At 48.2% G+C, this 17,300-nt stretch overlaps 1 protein-coding gene across 1 annotated transcript in view; it reads left to right on the forward strand.

Annotated features, from left to right (window-relative positions):
* Positions 1-16,699, forward strand: part of corin (corin, serine peptidase) — a 20,203-nt gene extending 3,504 nt beyond the window's left edge. Inside the window, exons 2-21 of the mRNA XM_020588451.1 lie at positions 2,892-3,042; positions 5,472-5,783; positions 6,602-6,713; positions 7,010-7,311; positions 7,403-7,516; positions 8,387-8,494; positions 9,039-9,149; positions 9,518-9,640; positions 9,728-9,838; positions 10,940-11,314; positions 11,423-11,530; positions 11,641-11,754; positions 12,038-12,148; positions 12,364-12,487; positions 12,573-12,701; positions 12,817-12,866; positions 13,425-13,611; positions 13,695-13,857; positions 13,937-14,194; positions 15,537-16,699. Coding sequence (XP_020444107.1) covers positions 2,892-3,042; positions 5,472-5,783; positions 6,602-6,713; positions 7,010-7,311; positions 7,403-7,516; positions 8,387-8,494; positions 9,039-9,149; positions 9,518-9,640; positions 9,728-9,838; positions 10,940-11,314; positions 11,423-11,530; positions 11,641-11,754; positions 12,038-12,148; positions 12,364-12,487; positions 12,573-12,701; positions 12,817-12,866; positions 13,425-13,611; positions 13,695-13,857; positions 13,937-14,194; positions 15,537-15,719 — 3,246 coding nt within the window. The 3' untranslated portion in view covers positions 15,720-16,699. The remainder of the gene's footprint in view (positions 1-2,891; positions 3,043-5,471; positions 5,784-6,601; positions 6,714-7,009; positions 7,312-7,402; positions 7,517-8,386; positions 8,495-9,038; positions 9,150-9,517; positions 9,641-9,727; positions 9,839-10,939; positions 11,315-11,422; positions 11,531-11,640; positions 11,755-12,037; positions 12,149-12,363; positions 12,488-12,572; positions 12,702-12,816; positions 12,867-13,424; positions 13,612-13,694; positions 13,858-13,936; positions 14,195-15,536) is intronic.
* The last annotated feature ends 601 nt before the right edge of the window (positions 16,700-17,300 follow it).

Below are 17,300 nucleotides of genomic sequence, written 5' to 3' on the forward strand. Positions count from 1 at the left end.
TCCCCGGTGTTTGGCAGGCTGTGTGCGGCTGCTGCTGTCCCGCGCTGTCTCCGTGCGTCCGTCCTGTGTCTCCGTCCTCTGCCTCCTTGTCTCCATCCTGTGTCTCCTCGTTTCTGTCCTCTGTCTCCGTCTTGTGTCTCCGTGTCTCCATCCTGTCTCCTTGTTTCTGTCCTCTGTCTCCGTCCTCTGCCTCCTTGTCTCCGTGCGTCCGTCATCTGTCTCCGTCCGTCCGTCCTCTGCTTCCTTGTCTCCTTCCTCTGTCTCCGTGTCCTCTCTCTCTGTTCAACCTGGACCAGGAGCTCACGTTGTGTTTCTGTCCTACGTCGTGTGTGTCCGTACTCTGCCTCTTTGGCTCCGTCCTGTGTCTCCTTGTCTCCGTCATCTGTCTCCGTCCGTTCGTCCTCTGTTTCCTTGTCTCCGTCCTGTGTCTCCTTGTCTCCGTCCGTTCGTCCTGTGTCTCCTTGTCTCCGTCCGTTCGTCCTGTGTCTCCTTGTCTCCGTCCTGTGTCTCCTTGTCTCCGTCATCTGTCTCCGTCCGTTCGTCCTCTGTTTCCTTGTCTCCGTCCTGTGTCTCCTTGTCCCCGTCCGTTCGTCCTGTGTCTCCTTGTCTCCATCATGTGTCTCCGTCCGTCCGTCCTCTGCTTCCTTGTCTCCTTCCTCTGTCTCCGTGTCCTCTCTCTCTGTTCAACCTGGACCAGGAGCTCACGTTGACTCGTCACTAATGAATTAAATATTTTAAGGACGGTCCTAAATTCAACCCTGAAGCGCCATTGATAAGGCTGAAGGCTAATGAAAGGTTAAAATCAATCACTAGTCCTTTATTGATCAGTTATAAGCATTAATCAGAACAACTTTTGGGTTGCCAGGTTGTCAAAAATCCTCCAGCAGGACACTTTGTCTTCTTAGCTCCTCAGTTCATCAGCCAGAGAAAACAAAGTGTTGACATTATAAATTTAATGGTGCAACGTGATCTTCTACTTTTTACCAGGACCTGAGTTTTATGGACTGGTGATTTATTTCTAAATGTTCTGTGGACTAAACGAACTGATGTGCACGTCATTACTGTGAAGCCCAGAAATAAATGTCAACTGAGACTGGAAATAAATAAACTAATATGTTATTGACCTGGATATTTCCTAAATGAATATTGAAAAAGCCTGTTTAACGTCCCAAAGTCTTATTGTCCAAACAAAAATCCTTAAATATTCTGTTTATTATAACGTCAGACCCTCACGTTATGAAGCTGGAACCAGTCCTGTATTTGACATGTTTTCTGAAAATAAAATAATTAATGCATTGAGCAAATAGCTGCTGGTTCTTTTTCTCTTGTTTGAATAATTACTGCTGCTTTAATGAATCCTTAAAAATGATTAATTTCAGTAGAACAGCAGAGAATCAGCAAAGTTAGACTGATGCAATATGTTGAAAAGGTGTTGGTGTATAAACAGTTGGTTCACCAACGATTCACATGTAGAAAACTGGACACAAATAACCACATGTCAGTTTTTACACTGAGGGTGATGATGTGAGGACGGCAGGGTGTGTTACGCTAACTCATCGTTACACACTCACGCTGGCAGGACTCGTTATTTAGGGTAAATAGTTTTATTAAATCCTCGGAGCTGATTTGTTTAGTTAGATCGGAAAGAAAAAGGAAATCGGCAGGAAATTTGAAAGCAGAGTAAAGTTTTAGGTCTTATTCACAAATCAGCTTCTACTGTAAATATTTGTTGGCTTTAGAGAATTTCTTTGATAAGGTTCAAGATTTTATTGTCAGTTCACCAAATGTGTAGGACATAGAGAAAATCAAAATACCGTTTCTCTCACCTAGTATTGGGTACCATAACATTTAGGAAGTAAAATAGAGTAAAGTAGAATAAAAACAGAATAAAAACTGGATTGACGTAAATAGGAGAAATCTAAACGCTACAGCCAATAAACTGTGACTCGACATGACGATATCAGGTTGTGACTTTTAATTTTCATAATTTGTTTGCAAAATGACAAAACAAACTAGATTCACTGGGGATTTAAACGATGTGGTCAGTTTGCAGCTGTAATTAACGGATTCTAACAGCTGCATACAGCTGTGTGTGTGATGGGCGTGTGATCTGAAGTCGGACTAATCTGTGTGATCTGAAGTCGGACTAATCGCAGCGTGTGATCTGAAGTCGGACTAATCTGTGTGATCTGAAGTCGGACTAATCACAGCGTGTGATCTGAAGTCGGACTAATCCGTGTGATCTGAAGTCGGACTAATCCGTGTGATCTGAAGTCGGACTAATCCGTGTGATCTGAAGTCGGACTAATCCGTGTGATCTGAAGTCGGACTAATCTGTGCGAACCCTGATTCCCTTTGGTTTCTCTCTGTTCAGCTGCTTTTCTTTCTGGCCTTCAAAATAAAAGCCTTTCTTTAAATCCCACCTTGGTGTTAGATCTTCCACTGATCAGGTTCATTCTGTTGATGCAGTCCATCAATAACTGTCAGTATAGACATGTAGAATCAGTGTGTGCAGGGGATGTCAATCGATCAATCGGTGTATTGAACAGAGGGAGCTCCAGAGAGAGAGAGAGAGAGAGAGAGAGAGAGAGAGAGTGGTGGTGCGAGCAGTATTTAAAGCAGGGGTTGCTGTGTGGTGTCGAGTGTCTGATTGTCGTCATATCACTTCAAAAATAACTTCAGCATGTCCAACGGAAACTCTGAGAGGACAAACACCCGAGTCACCCCCACCCTCGCTACTTAAAAATAACCCAGGGTGGTGGGGGGTTCAAACTGGACTTAGAGGGTCAGGAGCGTGGCGGCTCCCGGCCTCCACTGCTGCTCCGATAACCTGGATTCAGCTGTCTGTGTGCACTCAGATGACTCTGGACCCGTCTTCGTGTGTCCTCCAGACCGTGGCTCGAGGACCTGAGACGGCGATGGGCGGGGAGACGTGTTCTCACAAGCTGGGATCCACCAGTCACCTCCGACTTCTCCTCTACATCCTGATCCCCACTGTGACGCTGCTGGCCGCCCTGCTGCTGCTCATCCTGGCCCTCACCGGTATAGAAACTCTCTCTCTCACACACACACACACACACACACACACACACACACACACACACACACACCCCTTGTGTGTGACTCATCAGGACCTCACCTCAGTTATTAACCTGTTTTCAGTCCTTCCGCCACAGTTTAGGCTTGTTTTTGTGGATATGACTAGAGAGAGGAGAACGTCAGTCATCCAGGAGCTTAAGAACACGTCTGTGTCCGTGATGTACACTCACTGGCCACTTTATTAGGTACACCTGTGTGCACTTCAGTGCAACACTTCTGCCTTAACATCTGTGTTTATGAAGCTCAACTTGTTTTTGGTCATAAGTTCAGTTGTGTTTATCACTGAGGTGACAGTTAAAGGTGGTGTTGTACTGGACCTCATTATATTCAGAGGTGTCGCTATGGTTTTGTCCTCCCCAGCTACAGACATGAGGGGGTCAGAATATTAGGAACCTCAGTAATAAACAACTGAATTTGTACATTTAAGACAGGATCACTAAACACTGACCCATTCTGAGTCAGTGTCTGTTCACCTGGACCCACACAGTTGTCCAGGTGTACCTAATAAAGTGGCCGATCAGTGTATGGTTAATGTTAATGTGTTTCAGTAGGTTTCTTATCCTTTGTCTGGGAAATAGTCTCTGATCTGTGGAACTACAGCTCCCATCATGCTTTGGAGGATGTAAACAGTATATGGGTTAAAACTTGAGCCCTGTTTTGTTTGGTTTGGCCTGTATCAGTCCACACGTGGTCACAGTGTCCCTACTACCAGCAGCAGACTGAGCAGTGTCCCCGTGGACATGCACGTGTCCCTGGATCACTGTGAGGCTGAAGGGAACCTAGGAGGGTTCTCAGGCAGGTTCTGCAGCGTCCTCTCCTCTGGTTTCTAGGTGGGTTTATGGAGGCTTGTTCTGGAGGGACATGGGAGATGATGACGCCCTCAGGAAGTGGACATCACACTGAATCAAAGACGGTGTGTCTTGTGTCTGTGGGTTCAGATTTGACCGAGTTAGGACTCGGAGAAACAGTGTGATTGACGTTTGGAGCGTTTTTAGTCTTTGGGCTAAACTAATGGTCTCATATTGACAGTAGAGACGTGAGGGTGGTGTTAGGGAGGTGAAAGGAAGGAGTAACAGGAGTAGTAAGGAAGGAAAGATGGAAGGAAAGAAGGGGAGGAAAGAAGAGAAGAAAGGATGGAAGAGGAAAAGAGCTGAAAGCGGGATGTGTAAGAACTGATGGAAGGAAGGAGAGGAGTCGAAGGAGAGACATGAAGGCTGGAGGACGATGGTGTGTGGGAGTGTAACCGACACTGTGTGTGTGGTGCTGTGGTTGCCGTGACAACAGGGACTCCCTCAGCCAATCAAAAAAAGGATTACTGGTTGAAAGAATGTCAAATATTTACACAGGTAGTAAAACGGAGCAGCGTCTGTGCGAACAGACCTCCCTGCTCCTCTTTTCCCTCCTTTCTCCTTGTCTTCTCTCCGTCCTCCTGTCCTTCGCCTCCTCATCTTTTCAAGTCTTTCTCCTTCATCCCTTCTTTCTCATTGTCGGTGTTCCTTCTCACTTCCTTTGCCACATATTCTGTCACTTTTCTCTTCCTCTCTTTGTTTTCCTCCTCTTCCTCTTCAGCTTTCTTGTCTCCACCTTTAGTTCCCATCTCTTTTTCTTTTCCCCCATTTCTTTTTCTTTGGTTTTCTTTCTCTTTTCTTTCTTGGCCTTTTATTTTCTCTTATTGTTCCATTTTCTTTTCTTCCTTCCTTCCTTTGTTCTGCAGTAAAGTCGGAACAAAAACATCCAAAAGAACAAATGTTTATTTACGACCTGACACAATGAGCAAAGCAGGTTTTTCTCTTTCACACAGTCTGAGCTGCTCTTTCATATCTTCTTTGTCTGCAGCTGTTTTCTCTTGTTTCGGCTCATTACACACACACACACACACACACACACACGGCCTTATTGCAGTGTCTCTCCTCACCATTAAACATCTAATGCTGATGTTTCCTCCCCCTCCTCCCTCCATGATCATGGTTATCGTCTTCGCTGCTGAGCGTCATCACAGAACCAGCGTGAGTCTCCGTGAATAGAGTCGAGGCCGTGGCGTTACCATGGTGAACCACAGTCTCGAAGCGTCCTCACGTCTTTGAGAAGTAATGATTCACCATCATGACGCCGTGTTTCCAGGTTACAGACGTGCCTTCATATCAGCAACATATGAGCGAACTTTCACATCTGTGGTAGAGACTCAGTCAGATGAGAAGAGCTGCTGGTGTTTTATACACACACATACAAATCCATACACCTGTCGGCGTCACACTTCACTCGGTTACTAGAAAGAACTGTCTGCAGACTTCCAGCCACGTGATTGGCTGAGAGCGTACCTGTGTGCCCTTGTCACAGCCACGCTGCGTTTGTCTGTGTGTGTTTCCCTTCAGGCATATTTGGCAACAGCCTCTTGGTCTTCAGGCCTATCGCTGACCGCAATCTTGGTTACCATGGCAACAGCACAACCCCCTCCCTCGCCTTTGAGGTGGAGATCGTCACGTCTTCGCTACAAAACCGCAGCGACAGTGGCATCTCCTACCGTGGCGTGAGCACACCTGCTGCTACCACCAGTGCTCCTACAGCGTCCTCCTCTCAGGCCACGCCCACCCAGCCATACACAGAGCTTCCTGATTGGCTGACCTCTGTGGCATCACTGAGCAGCACCACCTGGCCGTTCAGCACCATACCTACACCTGACACAGGTAAGCACAGAGAGCGTGGTATTCAGTGTGACAGTGAAGATAAGAGAGGGGAGGCAGCAGAGCTCATGGGAAATGTGGTTTTTATTTTGGAGGACAGAGGTGCACAGGATGGCAGATGGTGGACCCTGCACACTGGCCTTTACTCCCACAGCGTACTCCACCCAGACCTGCAGGATGGCTTGTCATGCTGCTGGTGCATCCTTTAAAAAACTACAACTCCCTCAGTCCTCTGTAGTCTCTGTCCTTCCTGTGGTGTCCTTTTCTGTCACACCCTAAAATCTTATTACACTCCATTAGTGCAGAGTGGACGAGTAGACACCAGAGAGGGAGGCGACGGGCCTCTGAGCTGAATTCAGATCTACTGTCCTCTACTCTCCTCTACTGACCTGGCCGACTGTGTGCGAGATGATAAATGGCTCATTCCGTTTGTTTTAAAATTCCCCTTGTCTCTGCTCCTCCGCTGCCCTTCAGTCTCTCTCTCTATTAATGTGAAGTTGAGGTGAATACAAATGAGCTTCAGCCTGTCCTGTCCTCTGATTGGACGCCAGGCGGTCACCAGACTACCTGGACCTCAGCTGCTCAGTGTCGGGGAGCTAGTCGAGGCCTGTTGTAGCGCCATGATGTTCTCCCTCACTGTGAACGAGCTGCAGTCGAGTGGAAGCCAAACATGACCAAACACTCACATGTCTTTGCTCTTTCTGTACGTGTGGTACGTGCTCACTAGGCGTGGTGCTGGTAGTCTGGCTCCTCCCCCAGTGTCCGCTCTGTTGGCCTGAGCCTCAGTAAACAGTGAGGGATGACAAGGTGTGTCTCTGCAGGTAGCTGTCAGCTGATCGCGGAGCCTCAGTGTCACATGTTGCCCTACAATCAGACATGGCTGTCCTCGTCCGCCACCGTGGTGAAGAGCTCAGAGGTCGACATGTTGCTAAGGTAACCGCATCCAAGGACACGGTCTTTACATTCCCCAGCTGTGTGTTGTTCTGTTGCACTGTGGGAACTCGCCATCCTCTCACATGTTTCAGGGTTCAGGTGACGGTTGGGTTGAGAACCTGATGGTTGAGGTTGGGAGATGCGTTATGTTGGCGTGGCCCTCACTGTGTGTGTGTGTGTGTGTGTGTGTGTGTGTGTGTCTCCAAACTGTCCAGACTAAGAATAACACACTCTGAAATTAGAGCGCACACACCAGCTCAGCGTCAGTGGCTTCAACTCTGCCTGACCTCTCACAGGAGGATTATGGGTATCTGTGTCTTATTGTGGCATCCAACACTTACTTTCTGCTGTGTGTGTGTGTGTGTGTGTGCGTACATGCGCAGACGGGTGGTGCTGCCCTGTGTGTCGTTCTGCCAGGCAGCGAGGGAAGGCTGCGAACCCGTCCTCCAGATGTTCAACGCCTCCTGGCCCGACTTCCTGCGCTGCTCACAGTTCAGCAATGTCACCTCCGCTTTGTCATCGCCATCATCGCCCACAGCAACAGCAGGCCCCGCCCCTTCCACCTGCTACATGCCGCGACAGATCAAAGGGAAGCCCTGTGAGTACACACACAAACATGTTGCTGTTTTTAACTCGATCAGATGATACGATGACATCACTGCTGGACCCTCCTTCTGATTGGTCAACAGCTGTGTGCGGTGGGAAGGACCACTTCCTGTGCACAACGGGGATTTGCATCCCCCAGAAACTGGTGTGTAACGGTTACAACGACTGTGACGACTGGAGCGACGAAACGCACTGCGGTAAACACACACACACACACACACACACACATGCTCTGTAGTAGGGGGAGTTTTCCACCTGTTGCTGTGGTGATGTGTTAGCGGGTGATTGGAGGACAGAGATGTTGTCGTCATGGCAACATAAGGAGGCTATAGGCTGAGACCTCTGGAATGTAAAAGCACAGAGAGAGTCTGTCTCTCACCCTGTTTGGCCTCCACCCTCTGTTGACAAGAGGTCGACCTCAACGCCATAAAAGTCAGAGACCAGAGCAACTTGACGAGGAAGAATGAGAGAAACACGACTAGATACAATCACACGAAACAAGATGTGGAATGAAAAATAGCCAGGATGAAACCTTATTAGAACAATAAACTAAACACAAGACATTATGGGAATTACAGCCAAATGAAATCCAAATGTAGACAGAGAGAAAACAAGTGAGATCTATTAAATAAGTTTTAAAAAAGCTGCAAAAGAAAAGAGAAAACTGCACAAAAGTCAAAGTACAAATGAGAGAAGTGAGTCAAGTTAAATGGTTTTAAAAGACCAAATGAGAAAAACGAGGAATCAAATGAGATGAAATGAGAAACTGGAAGTCAAAATCAGGACAAAGGGAATGAAAATATGAATGAATGATGAAAATAATGGGACGAAGTCGTGTCTAATGAGAAGGAACTGGAAAGTAACTGGAGTAATGAAACGGACCGGAAGCATGAGAAGAGCGAAGGTGAGCACAGGAAGTAAAAGGAGCAATGAAACGGACCAGAAGCATGAAAAGAGCGAAGGTGAGCACAGGAAGTAAAACCTGAAGTAGACGACACAAAGACGAGGAGACAGGACGACATAACACCTCCCTCTCTCTCCCCCTCCCTCCCTCTCTCTCCCCCCAGTGTGTTCAGACTCAGAGTTTCGGTGTAACACAGGTCGGTGTCTCTCGCCCGCTCTGGTGTGTGATGGTTACGACGACTGTGGAGACCTGAGTGACGAGCTCAGCTGTGGTGAGACAGCACACACACACACACACACACACACACACACACAGTATCTTGTAGTGCTGGTTCTTTGCGTCTCAGCTGTTGATCAGCTTGAAATGACTTTTATTTTGGTGAACAGACTGAAACAAGCAGCACTGGAGCATCGTGTCCTGCTGGTTCGTTACCAGAGCAACAGCTAACGTGTGTTTATCGTCAAGTGAAGCTGTTGTCATCTGCCTTAGTGCAGAGATGGGGGGGGGCGGGAACAGCTGTTCCACACTGGTTCATGCACATTTTATACCACCAGTGTCTGACATGACGGTGTGCACGACAGGAAATGATCATGGTTGTCAGTTTAGCATAAGATGCTAATATAGCACCAGCTTTACTGATGATGTGACACTGATAATACTGTTTATTACATACTCTACTGTATTGGTAGATTGTGCTCTGTATTTACACCCTGACGTGCACGTCGCCTCATGCTTCCTGTTCCGTACTGTGTTTATGGATCATGTTGCTCTGTGTGTGATGTTTTCTGACCATAACTATTGTCGTGTGTCGTCAGTGTGCGATCTGGCTCGGGAACATCGATGCGGTGACGGTCGCTGTGTGTCCAGAGACTGGCTGTGTGACGGAGACCACGACTGTTTGGACAAGAGCGACGAGCTCAACTGCTGTGAGTTACTGTGAAGAGCAGCGCTCAGATGGCAGCTGGCGGTTTGTGTCTGTAACTGTTTCTGCCGACTTCCTTCTCCAGCAGCGTTTTAGCTGAACATTTATGGTAAGTGAGGAATAACCTCGTCAAATAACTCATGACCAGGGTGCAGCTGCCTTCAGCGGACGGCAGGACACTATTTAAAACATTTTGTATGAAGCTGCAACTTGAGTTCAACTCAGTTGTGTTGTTTCCACCTCAGAGACGGAGTGTGAAGATGCGACTGATGGTTTATGGATCTGAGGTGAACTGTTGTGTTCCTGATGACTGTGTCCACATTAAAGCTGAACACCTGTTTGTTATACGTAAATGTGTGTGTGTGTGTGCAGCGTGTAAGAGTCAGGGTCTGCTGGAGTGCAGGAACGGTCAGTGTGTTCCTTCGGCGTTTCGCTGCGACGGCGAGGACGACTGTAAGGACGGCAGTGACGAGGAGCACTGCAGCAGAGAGCAGAGTGAGACTCCCATCTGCTTCACACGTCTCACTCCTGTGTCCGCCGCCTCCTCCTCTGACTCTGTGTACTTGTCTGTGTGGTTTCCAGCTCAGGGGGTGTGTGTTCCCGGGCAGCCCAGCTGTATCTCCGCCTCCTGTCCGTCAGCGTGTGTGGGGGGCAGCACCGCCTGCGACCCCCGGAACAGCAACAGCAGCTGCAGTGAGTCCTCACTCTGCAGGAACATGTGACACCGGCACAGCTGCTACAGTCGACGTGTACAGCTCTCAGCCTGCACGAGTACTAAAACTACAATGGAACAGTACTGTGTTACCAACAAAAGTCCTACGTTACCAACAAAGGTCCTGCGTTACCAACAAAAGTACTGTTACCAACAAAAGTCCTGCGTTACCAACAAAAGTACTGCGTTGCCAACAGAAGTTCTGCGTTACCAACAAAAGCCCTACGTTACCAACAAAAGTACTGCGTTACCAACAAAAGTACTACGTTACCAACAAAAGCCCTACGTTACCAACAAAAGTACTGCGTTACCAACAAAAGCCCTACGTTACCAACAAAAGTACTGCGTTACCAACAAAAGCCCTACGTTACCAACAAAAGTACTGCGTTACCAACAAAAGTACTACGTTACCAACAAAAGCCCTACGTTACCAACAAAAGTACTGCGTTACCAACAAAAGTACTGCGTTGCCAACAAAAGTCCTACGTTACCAACAAAAAGTACTGTTACCAACAAAAGTCCTGCGTTACCAACAAAAGTACTGCATTCAGAGCCAGTGAGACCGAACGCAGCTATGAAAGTATAATTCAGCAGAACGTGCTTTAACAGTTCTGTTCTGCGTGGTGATGAAAGCAGTATCTGATGATCGGTTAACGTGGGCTTAGTTCACACTACGTTACGTCCTGCTCCGTACTTTAATCTGCAACCAACTGTCGTAGTTTACAGGCCAAATACTAAAATACTGTGTGGATTCACTGATGGACTAAAGTTTGTCTTCTATAAACAGAATCTGTTCTGGAACCAGTGACTTCAGTCACATAAATGTAGTGGATCAGAAAACTAAAGTAGCACACAGCAGAAATACTCCAGTGAAGTACAGGTACTTCAAAGTGACACCTTAGTGCAGTACTTCAGTAAGTGTACATAGTTAAGGTTTGACCACAGCTTTACAGTACAGTCAGTATCTGTGTATGATGTGAAACTGTAACACAGACAGAAACACTAGTTAACAGGAGAGGTCCTGGTCCTGGTCCTGGTCCTGGTCCTGGTCCCAGTCCTGACTCTGTCCCTCTGTGTTCCAGCTCGCTGTGAGCCAATCAGCTTGGAGCTGTGCATGAACCTGCCCTACAACCTGACCAGATACCCCAACTACCTGGGCCACCAGTCCCAGAGGGAGAGCTCCGTGTCCTGGGAGTCCTCCCTGTTCCCCGCCCTGGTCCAGACCGGCTGCTACCAGTACCTCATGTTCTACGCCTGCACGCTGCTGGTGCCCAAGTGTGACCCGGTTAGCCTACAGAGGGTCCCGCCCTGCAGGTCGCTGTGCCGTACCGCGAAGGAGAAATGTGAGTCGGTGCTCGGCATCGTGGGATTGCAGTGGCCCGATGATTCGGACTGCAGTCAGTTTCCAGAGGAGGGAGGAAACGCCACCTGCCTGCTGCCAGAGCCCGGCGTCGACGGTACCGGCCCAGTTTGTCCTCATGATGATGCTGAACGTCACATCCTCATGTAAACTCAGATTGTTTCCTTGTTGTTGTTTGTTTTCTGGTGCGTTGCCATGGCGACAGAGTGCTCCCCCAGCCACTTCAAGTGTGGGTCGGGCCGCTGCGTCCTGGCTTCCAGGCGCTGTGACGGACACCTGGACTGTGACGACAACAGTGACGAGGACGACTGTGGTGAGGCGCTCATTAGTCTCCTGGTAGAAGCTCTGTTAGTCCTGTAGTATGAGAAGCTCACGACCACATCCTGGTCCATGTCTGTGCTGCTGCCTCCCTCTCTCTGACAGGCTGTTCTGAGCGCGCTCTGTGGGAGTGTCCCGGCAGCAAGGTGTGCATCAAAGCCAGTATGATCTGTGATGGATTCCCAGACTGCCCCCTGCTGGTGGACGAGGCCAACTGCTGTGAGACTGTTTTCAGTGGTTTTGTTTAGCAGTGTGCAGGGAACGAGCCTGTTGCATCACTTAGAGTTCATCAGAGGTCATGAACCTGTTGACAGTAACGTTTCTTAATAATTCCTCAGGTGTTTGTGGGGGAGACGCTAAATGGTGTCGTCAGTGTTTCTCAGTGTTTCCTGTCGTGTGCAGGGACAGCGAGCCTGTAGAATACTGTAACGTTTTTCTCAGTGGTGTAGGGACGATGGGCTCTCGTCTGTGTTAATGATGATGCCTGTGCACGTGTCCTCAGCGGTGTGCAGGGACAACGAGCTGTCCTGTAACAACCACCAGTGTGTTCATCGCACTCTGTGGTGTGACGGGAAGAGGCACTGCTCCGACAGCTCTGACGAGTGGAACTGTGGTACGACACACACCTGTGACGTTTCCAGCAGTGCTTCAGTTTATTTCAGTGATTTAGTGAAAGTGTTTCCTGATATTTAATAAAAGTACTGATTGTACGTGTCCTGTGTTTGTGACACAGTTTATTAGCCGTGAAACGTTAGTCAGTGCTCGTAGACACAGACGCTGTATCCAGCATGTTTATACAGGTTCTGTATCAATCTGTTCTCCCTACAGTGTCTCTGGCCGATCGATCGGACTCTGTACTGACGGTGTTCAGGACGGCAGCAGAGTACCAGGTCTGTGCAGACGAGTGGAACCACGAGCTGAGCCACCTGACCTGCAGCCAGCTGGGCCTAGGGTAAGGTTAGTAACACTCACGCAGCACAGACACGACTATGCACACGTGTGACAGACTAAATATACTGTGGTGTGTTTCCCTGCAGGGTCCCCTCCTCGGTCTCCATGGTTCCGGACCAGCCTGGAGTCCCGGGCCGCCGCCGCTGGTTACACGTCCACCCTGAGTGGAACCTGAGGAATGGTTCTGCTCTGCAGGCCCGGCTGGAGAAGAGAGGGTAACACAACCCAGCCAGAACCACACACAGGCACAAAAGGACTAGAAACAGTGTAGTCACTGATGTTGTTTTTCTGAGTGCTGTGCTCAGTCTCTCGCTGCCTGTGTGTCTGCAGCCACGCGTGTCATTCCAGGAGGAGAGTGTCAGTCCAGTGCAGCAGAGAAGGTAAAGCTGGCTCCTCCTCTACACCACAGCACTTCAGCTCCTGCCTTTTAACTGTGGTTCTATCTTTATCAGTTTAATTATGTTTTTAGACTCTGTCCATTCATCTAAAATAAGGCTGATGTTAATGGTTATGTTCATTTAGCAGCACGGTGACTTTATATCAGATCTGTTTATGTCCTGAGATGTGAGTGGTGACCACAGACGTGTTGTGATGGAGGTTCAGGTTGTTCAAATGAAGCCTGTTCATAAACGTGGGAACAACATCACCTTGGTTTAGTCTGATCTGACCCTGAACCTGTGAACTGACTCGTTAACCTTCGTCAACATCACCTTGGTTTAGTCTGATCAGACCCTGAACCTGTGAACTGACTCGTTAACCTTCGTCAACATCACCTTGGTTTAGTCTGATCAGACCCTGAACCTGTGAACTGACTCGTTAACCTTCGTCAACATCACCTTGGTTTAGTCTGATCAGACCCTGAACCTGTGAACTGACTCGTTAACCTTCATCAACAGTAGACGCAGGCTGAGGCTGTTCTCTCTCTGTCTCTCTGACAGAGTGCGGTCTCCGTCCAGCCGTGGGCATCTACCCCCACAGGAAGAAGAGGATTCTGGGAGGGCGGGTGTCCCGGCGGGGGGCGTGGCCATGGCAGTGCTCGCTGCAGAGCGGTCAGAGCGGACACGTGTGCGGTTGCGTCCTCATCGCTCGGAGGTGGGCCCTGACTGTTGCACACTGCTTCGAGGGGTGAGATGGGGGAGACGGAGGTGAGGGTGGGGGTGTCAGAGTGTGAGATTGTAACGCTGAGGACCGATGTGTGTCTGCACCAGGAGAGAGAGTGCCGACCTGTGGAGGGTGGTGCTGGGCCTGAACAACCTGGACCACCCAGGGGTCCACAGTCAGAGCCGAGGGGTGCGCTCCATCATCGTACACCCACGCTACAACCGGGCGGTGGTGGACTATGACATCAGCGTGGTACAGCTGGACTCTGAGGTCAGAGGGGGTTGATGGGGAGTCGTGATTATCAGCAGTGACAGGTCGGTGCTGATGAGATGTGATGCTGTGTTTGCAGGTGGAGGAGACGGCGCTGGTCAGGCCGGTGTGTCTGCCTCAGCCCGGCCAGCTTCCTTCACCAGACTCCTACTGCTACATCACCGGCTGGGGTCACATGGGCAACAGGAGTGAGTCCACTCGCTTACCTACACCTGCCTCTGGTGGGTCGGACAGACATTTTAATATTTGTAGCGAGCGCAACATGATGTTGGACCGCCGTTACCTTCTGGTTCTGTACAGCTCGTTTAAACATGTATTCCCAGTGGCTGTTAAGTATTAATGTCCCCCTCAGATGTGACACCTGCAGCCGGGACCGGCCTGAATCTTAGCCCTGTTGCTCCTTTTACCTCCTCTCTTCTTTGCACCGTTCTCCGACTGACAGCAAACACACCTGGTCCCTGAGACCTGAAGTGGGTTCTGTATCGTGTCACCGTAGCGATTGTGTTGATTCCATCACTGTCATGTCAGGGTGTTCGTCATATTATCTACACTGAAAGGCTGTGTTTGATTGTGTTATGAGCCTTAACAGAGTGGAGCAGCTAAATAATAGACTGATCCTCTGTGTGTGTGTGTGTGTGTGTGTGTGTGTGTGTGTGTGTGTGTGTGTGTGTGCGCAGTGCCCTTACACGTGCAGGAGCGCGAGGTTCGTCGGGTTTAAGTTGTATAGCACCTGTCGCACCAGGTCATTTGATTCAAAGTGCTTTATCGATGACAAGCTGATCAGCAGTAAGTGCAAAATGAGACTAATGTAAAACAAAACCTGGTAAAACTGATGATGGACAGCAGCGTTTTAAAACGGTACAATAAGGAATAGATGATGATAAATGGCAGTACGATGTTCTAACGCGTAGCCAGGCTGAGTCACGGTTTACGTTTTAAGACCATCAACACTTTGAGCTGCTTTGGAACGGAGGATTTATGCTTCTGCAGAGATGCACGTGAACGTCTGCACAGACCTAAAGACAGAAGGGTGTTATGGGTAACCACAGGTTGCACACCTCCCAAATCTCATCAACACATTGTGCAGACCTGTTGTCAAACATGCTGATTGGTTGATGCAGCTTCATATTGGAAGGCCAGTTCAAAACGGAAAGGAAGATGAAGCAACTGGAGGAGCGGTGAGCTCTGCAGATGAGGTTAGGGAACCTGGTTCCTCTTCAGGGCAGATTACTGTCTGTGTGCCAGTTGTCTCCTCCTCCTCGCCAGTGACTCGCTGCAATAACGTGTTTCCACTTCCTCCTGTTGTGCAGTAAAAGCATTGTAAATAACTCTGTGTTTCATGTGCGTTGGCTCACGTGCAGTTGGGAGAAGCGTAAACCTGGCTATTGTAAATAACTCAGTGCAGTTGGGAGAAGCGTAAACCTGGCCTACGCTGTCTAATATTGCCCTCATGTCCTCTAGCACCTGGTCAATGGACAGGCAGACTTCCCTGAAACCCGTTGGTTTTTATTTGTTAAAAAGTTCATCAGTGATAAAATGATCTTTTCCAATAATAATAAACATCAGTTGCAGACCTCAGTACAACTTTGTGTACAACTTTGGATTGTTACTGATCTCTGACCCAAATGTTCTACCAGTGCTGCTGTGGCTAATGTGTGTGTGCGTGTGTGTGTGTTTAGGGCGACAGCGGCGGCCCTCTGGTCTGTGAGGAGGTCGGAGGTCACTGGACGTTGTTTGGCCTGACGTCGTGGGGCAGCGTGTGCTTCAGTAAAGTGCTCGGACCTGGAGTTTACAGCAACGTGACGCACTTCACCCCCTGGATCCAGCAGCAGATCTACATCCACACGTACCTGACCGACTGACACGCACCGACACACTCGCTTTCATTCCAGGAGGAAGTGATGTCATTGTCAATCACACACCTGCGATTCCTCTACCTGTGCCTATATCTAGACTGATGGACTCCAGATGCCAACCGCTGGACCAGCATCAGTACAGACTAGTAGATGCTAAGTAGTTAGCTGGTAGTTAGCTGCTGTTGTTCACACATAAACATCACATTTGTTCTATTAAGTATTCACTTAATGATAAGTTCTTACTTTGATCGCTGTCCTTAAGCTCCTGTCAATGTTTAAGAGTTGGTTTGAGTGTAAACCAGAATAACTACAGCTGCCACATAAATGTACAGCTCACTTCATAAACCCTGACTAATGGATTTCATAGTAAACCGTTTCAGTGCCACTAACTGAACTTAACATTTTTATGGATGGCTTTTGCTTCTATAAACAGATTTTCCTGATTTGAAAAGTTAGCATTTCTTGTTTAGTGGCAGCAGTAACTCCTGGAACAGAACTTTCTGATGTTCTTCATCATTTTTATAAACAGAGCTTCAGTTTATTGTTGCGTTAACACACCAGTCATCTGCTTCCATTAATGATCATAAACACTTCGTTAGGTTCAGATGTTCAGCGCTGAATTTCTAAAAGCTGCTAGCTCAACCAGACCAGCTGAGCACTCGACTTCCCACAATGCTTCACTCTATAGTGCCTGTATTTAAATTTAGCTGTAAAAACTATTTTGTTACTGTACAGTGTCGTACTGTGTGAGTGAGAGACAATGACAGAGGTTTTCTGTTGCTTCTTAACACACTAGTTTGACACATTAGTCACATTGAGCCACCCAACACATTTATCTTGTGCTGCTCAGTCTTCACCCAAAGTCACCTTTCAAATAGTCCTAACATGAGGACACACAGTGACACTTTCAGCCACTTCAAGGACACTTACCTGTGTTATCAGTGTACAGACGGTTGATTCCATGGTTCATAACAGACTGTGGTGTAGAGAACAGGAAGCTGTCATCACACCGTGTTGAATTTTGGAAGCTCACCTCATTAACCATCATAGAGATGTACACTACATGCATCTATAAGTTAATTTAAATAAGTTAACACCGCCCCATGTAGCTACATACAGCAGCAGATGCTTCAACTACGTCCAAATGTCCACTCTACTGTTCAGTTTGATCATCTGCAGTGTTTGTGTTATCTTCTGACAGCTGCTAGTTAGCGTTAGCTCTCGAACCGAGAGCTGAGATCAGGGTGCAGAGTCATTTTTCAGTCTGTGGCTCCCATCGACAGGATCTCTGGGTCCCCTAGGAGTCAGCTACAGTCAGCTGAGGTTATCCATTCTGAATTACCACTGTCAGGAAAGTGAGGTCTAAACAATTTAGCCAAACAAAACAAGAAGGTGTGTCCCCGTCCCAACATTCAACACAGTGTGATGTACCTTCACCTTCTCTATTGTTGTTTAATGATGTATTTGTTGTCACCTCTAACTCCTCCTGTTGATGCACATAAGTAGAGGCTGCTGTATAAACAGACAGCATAGTACAAAAAGCAGTAATAATTAAAAATGTCTTGGTAGGAGACGTTAGAACAGACA

This window comes from Monopterus albus, unplaced genomic scaffold (genome assembly GCF_001952655.1).
Source record: "Monopterus albus unplaced genomic scaffold, M_albus_1.0 scaffold541.1, whole genome shotgun sequence".
Taxonomy (NCBI): Eukaryota; Metazoa; Chordata; class Actinopteri; order Synbranchiformes; family Synbranchidae; genus Monopterus; species Monopterus albus.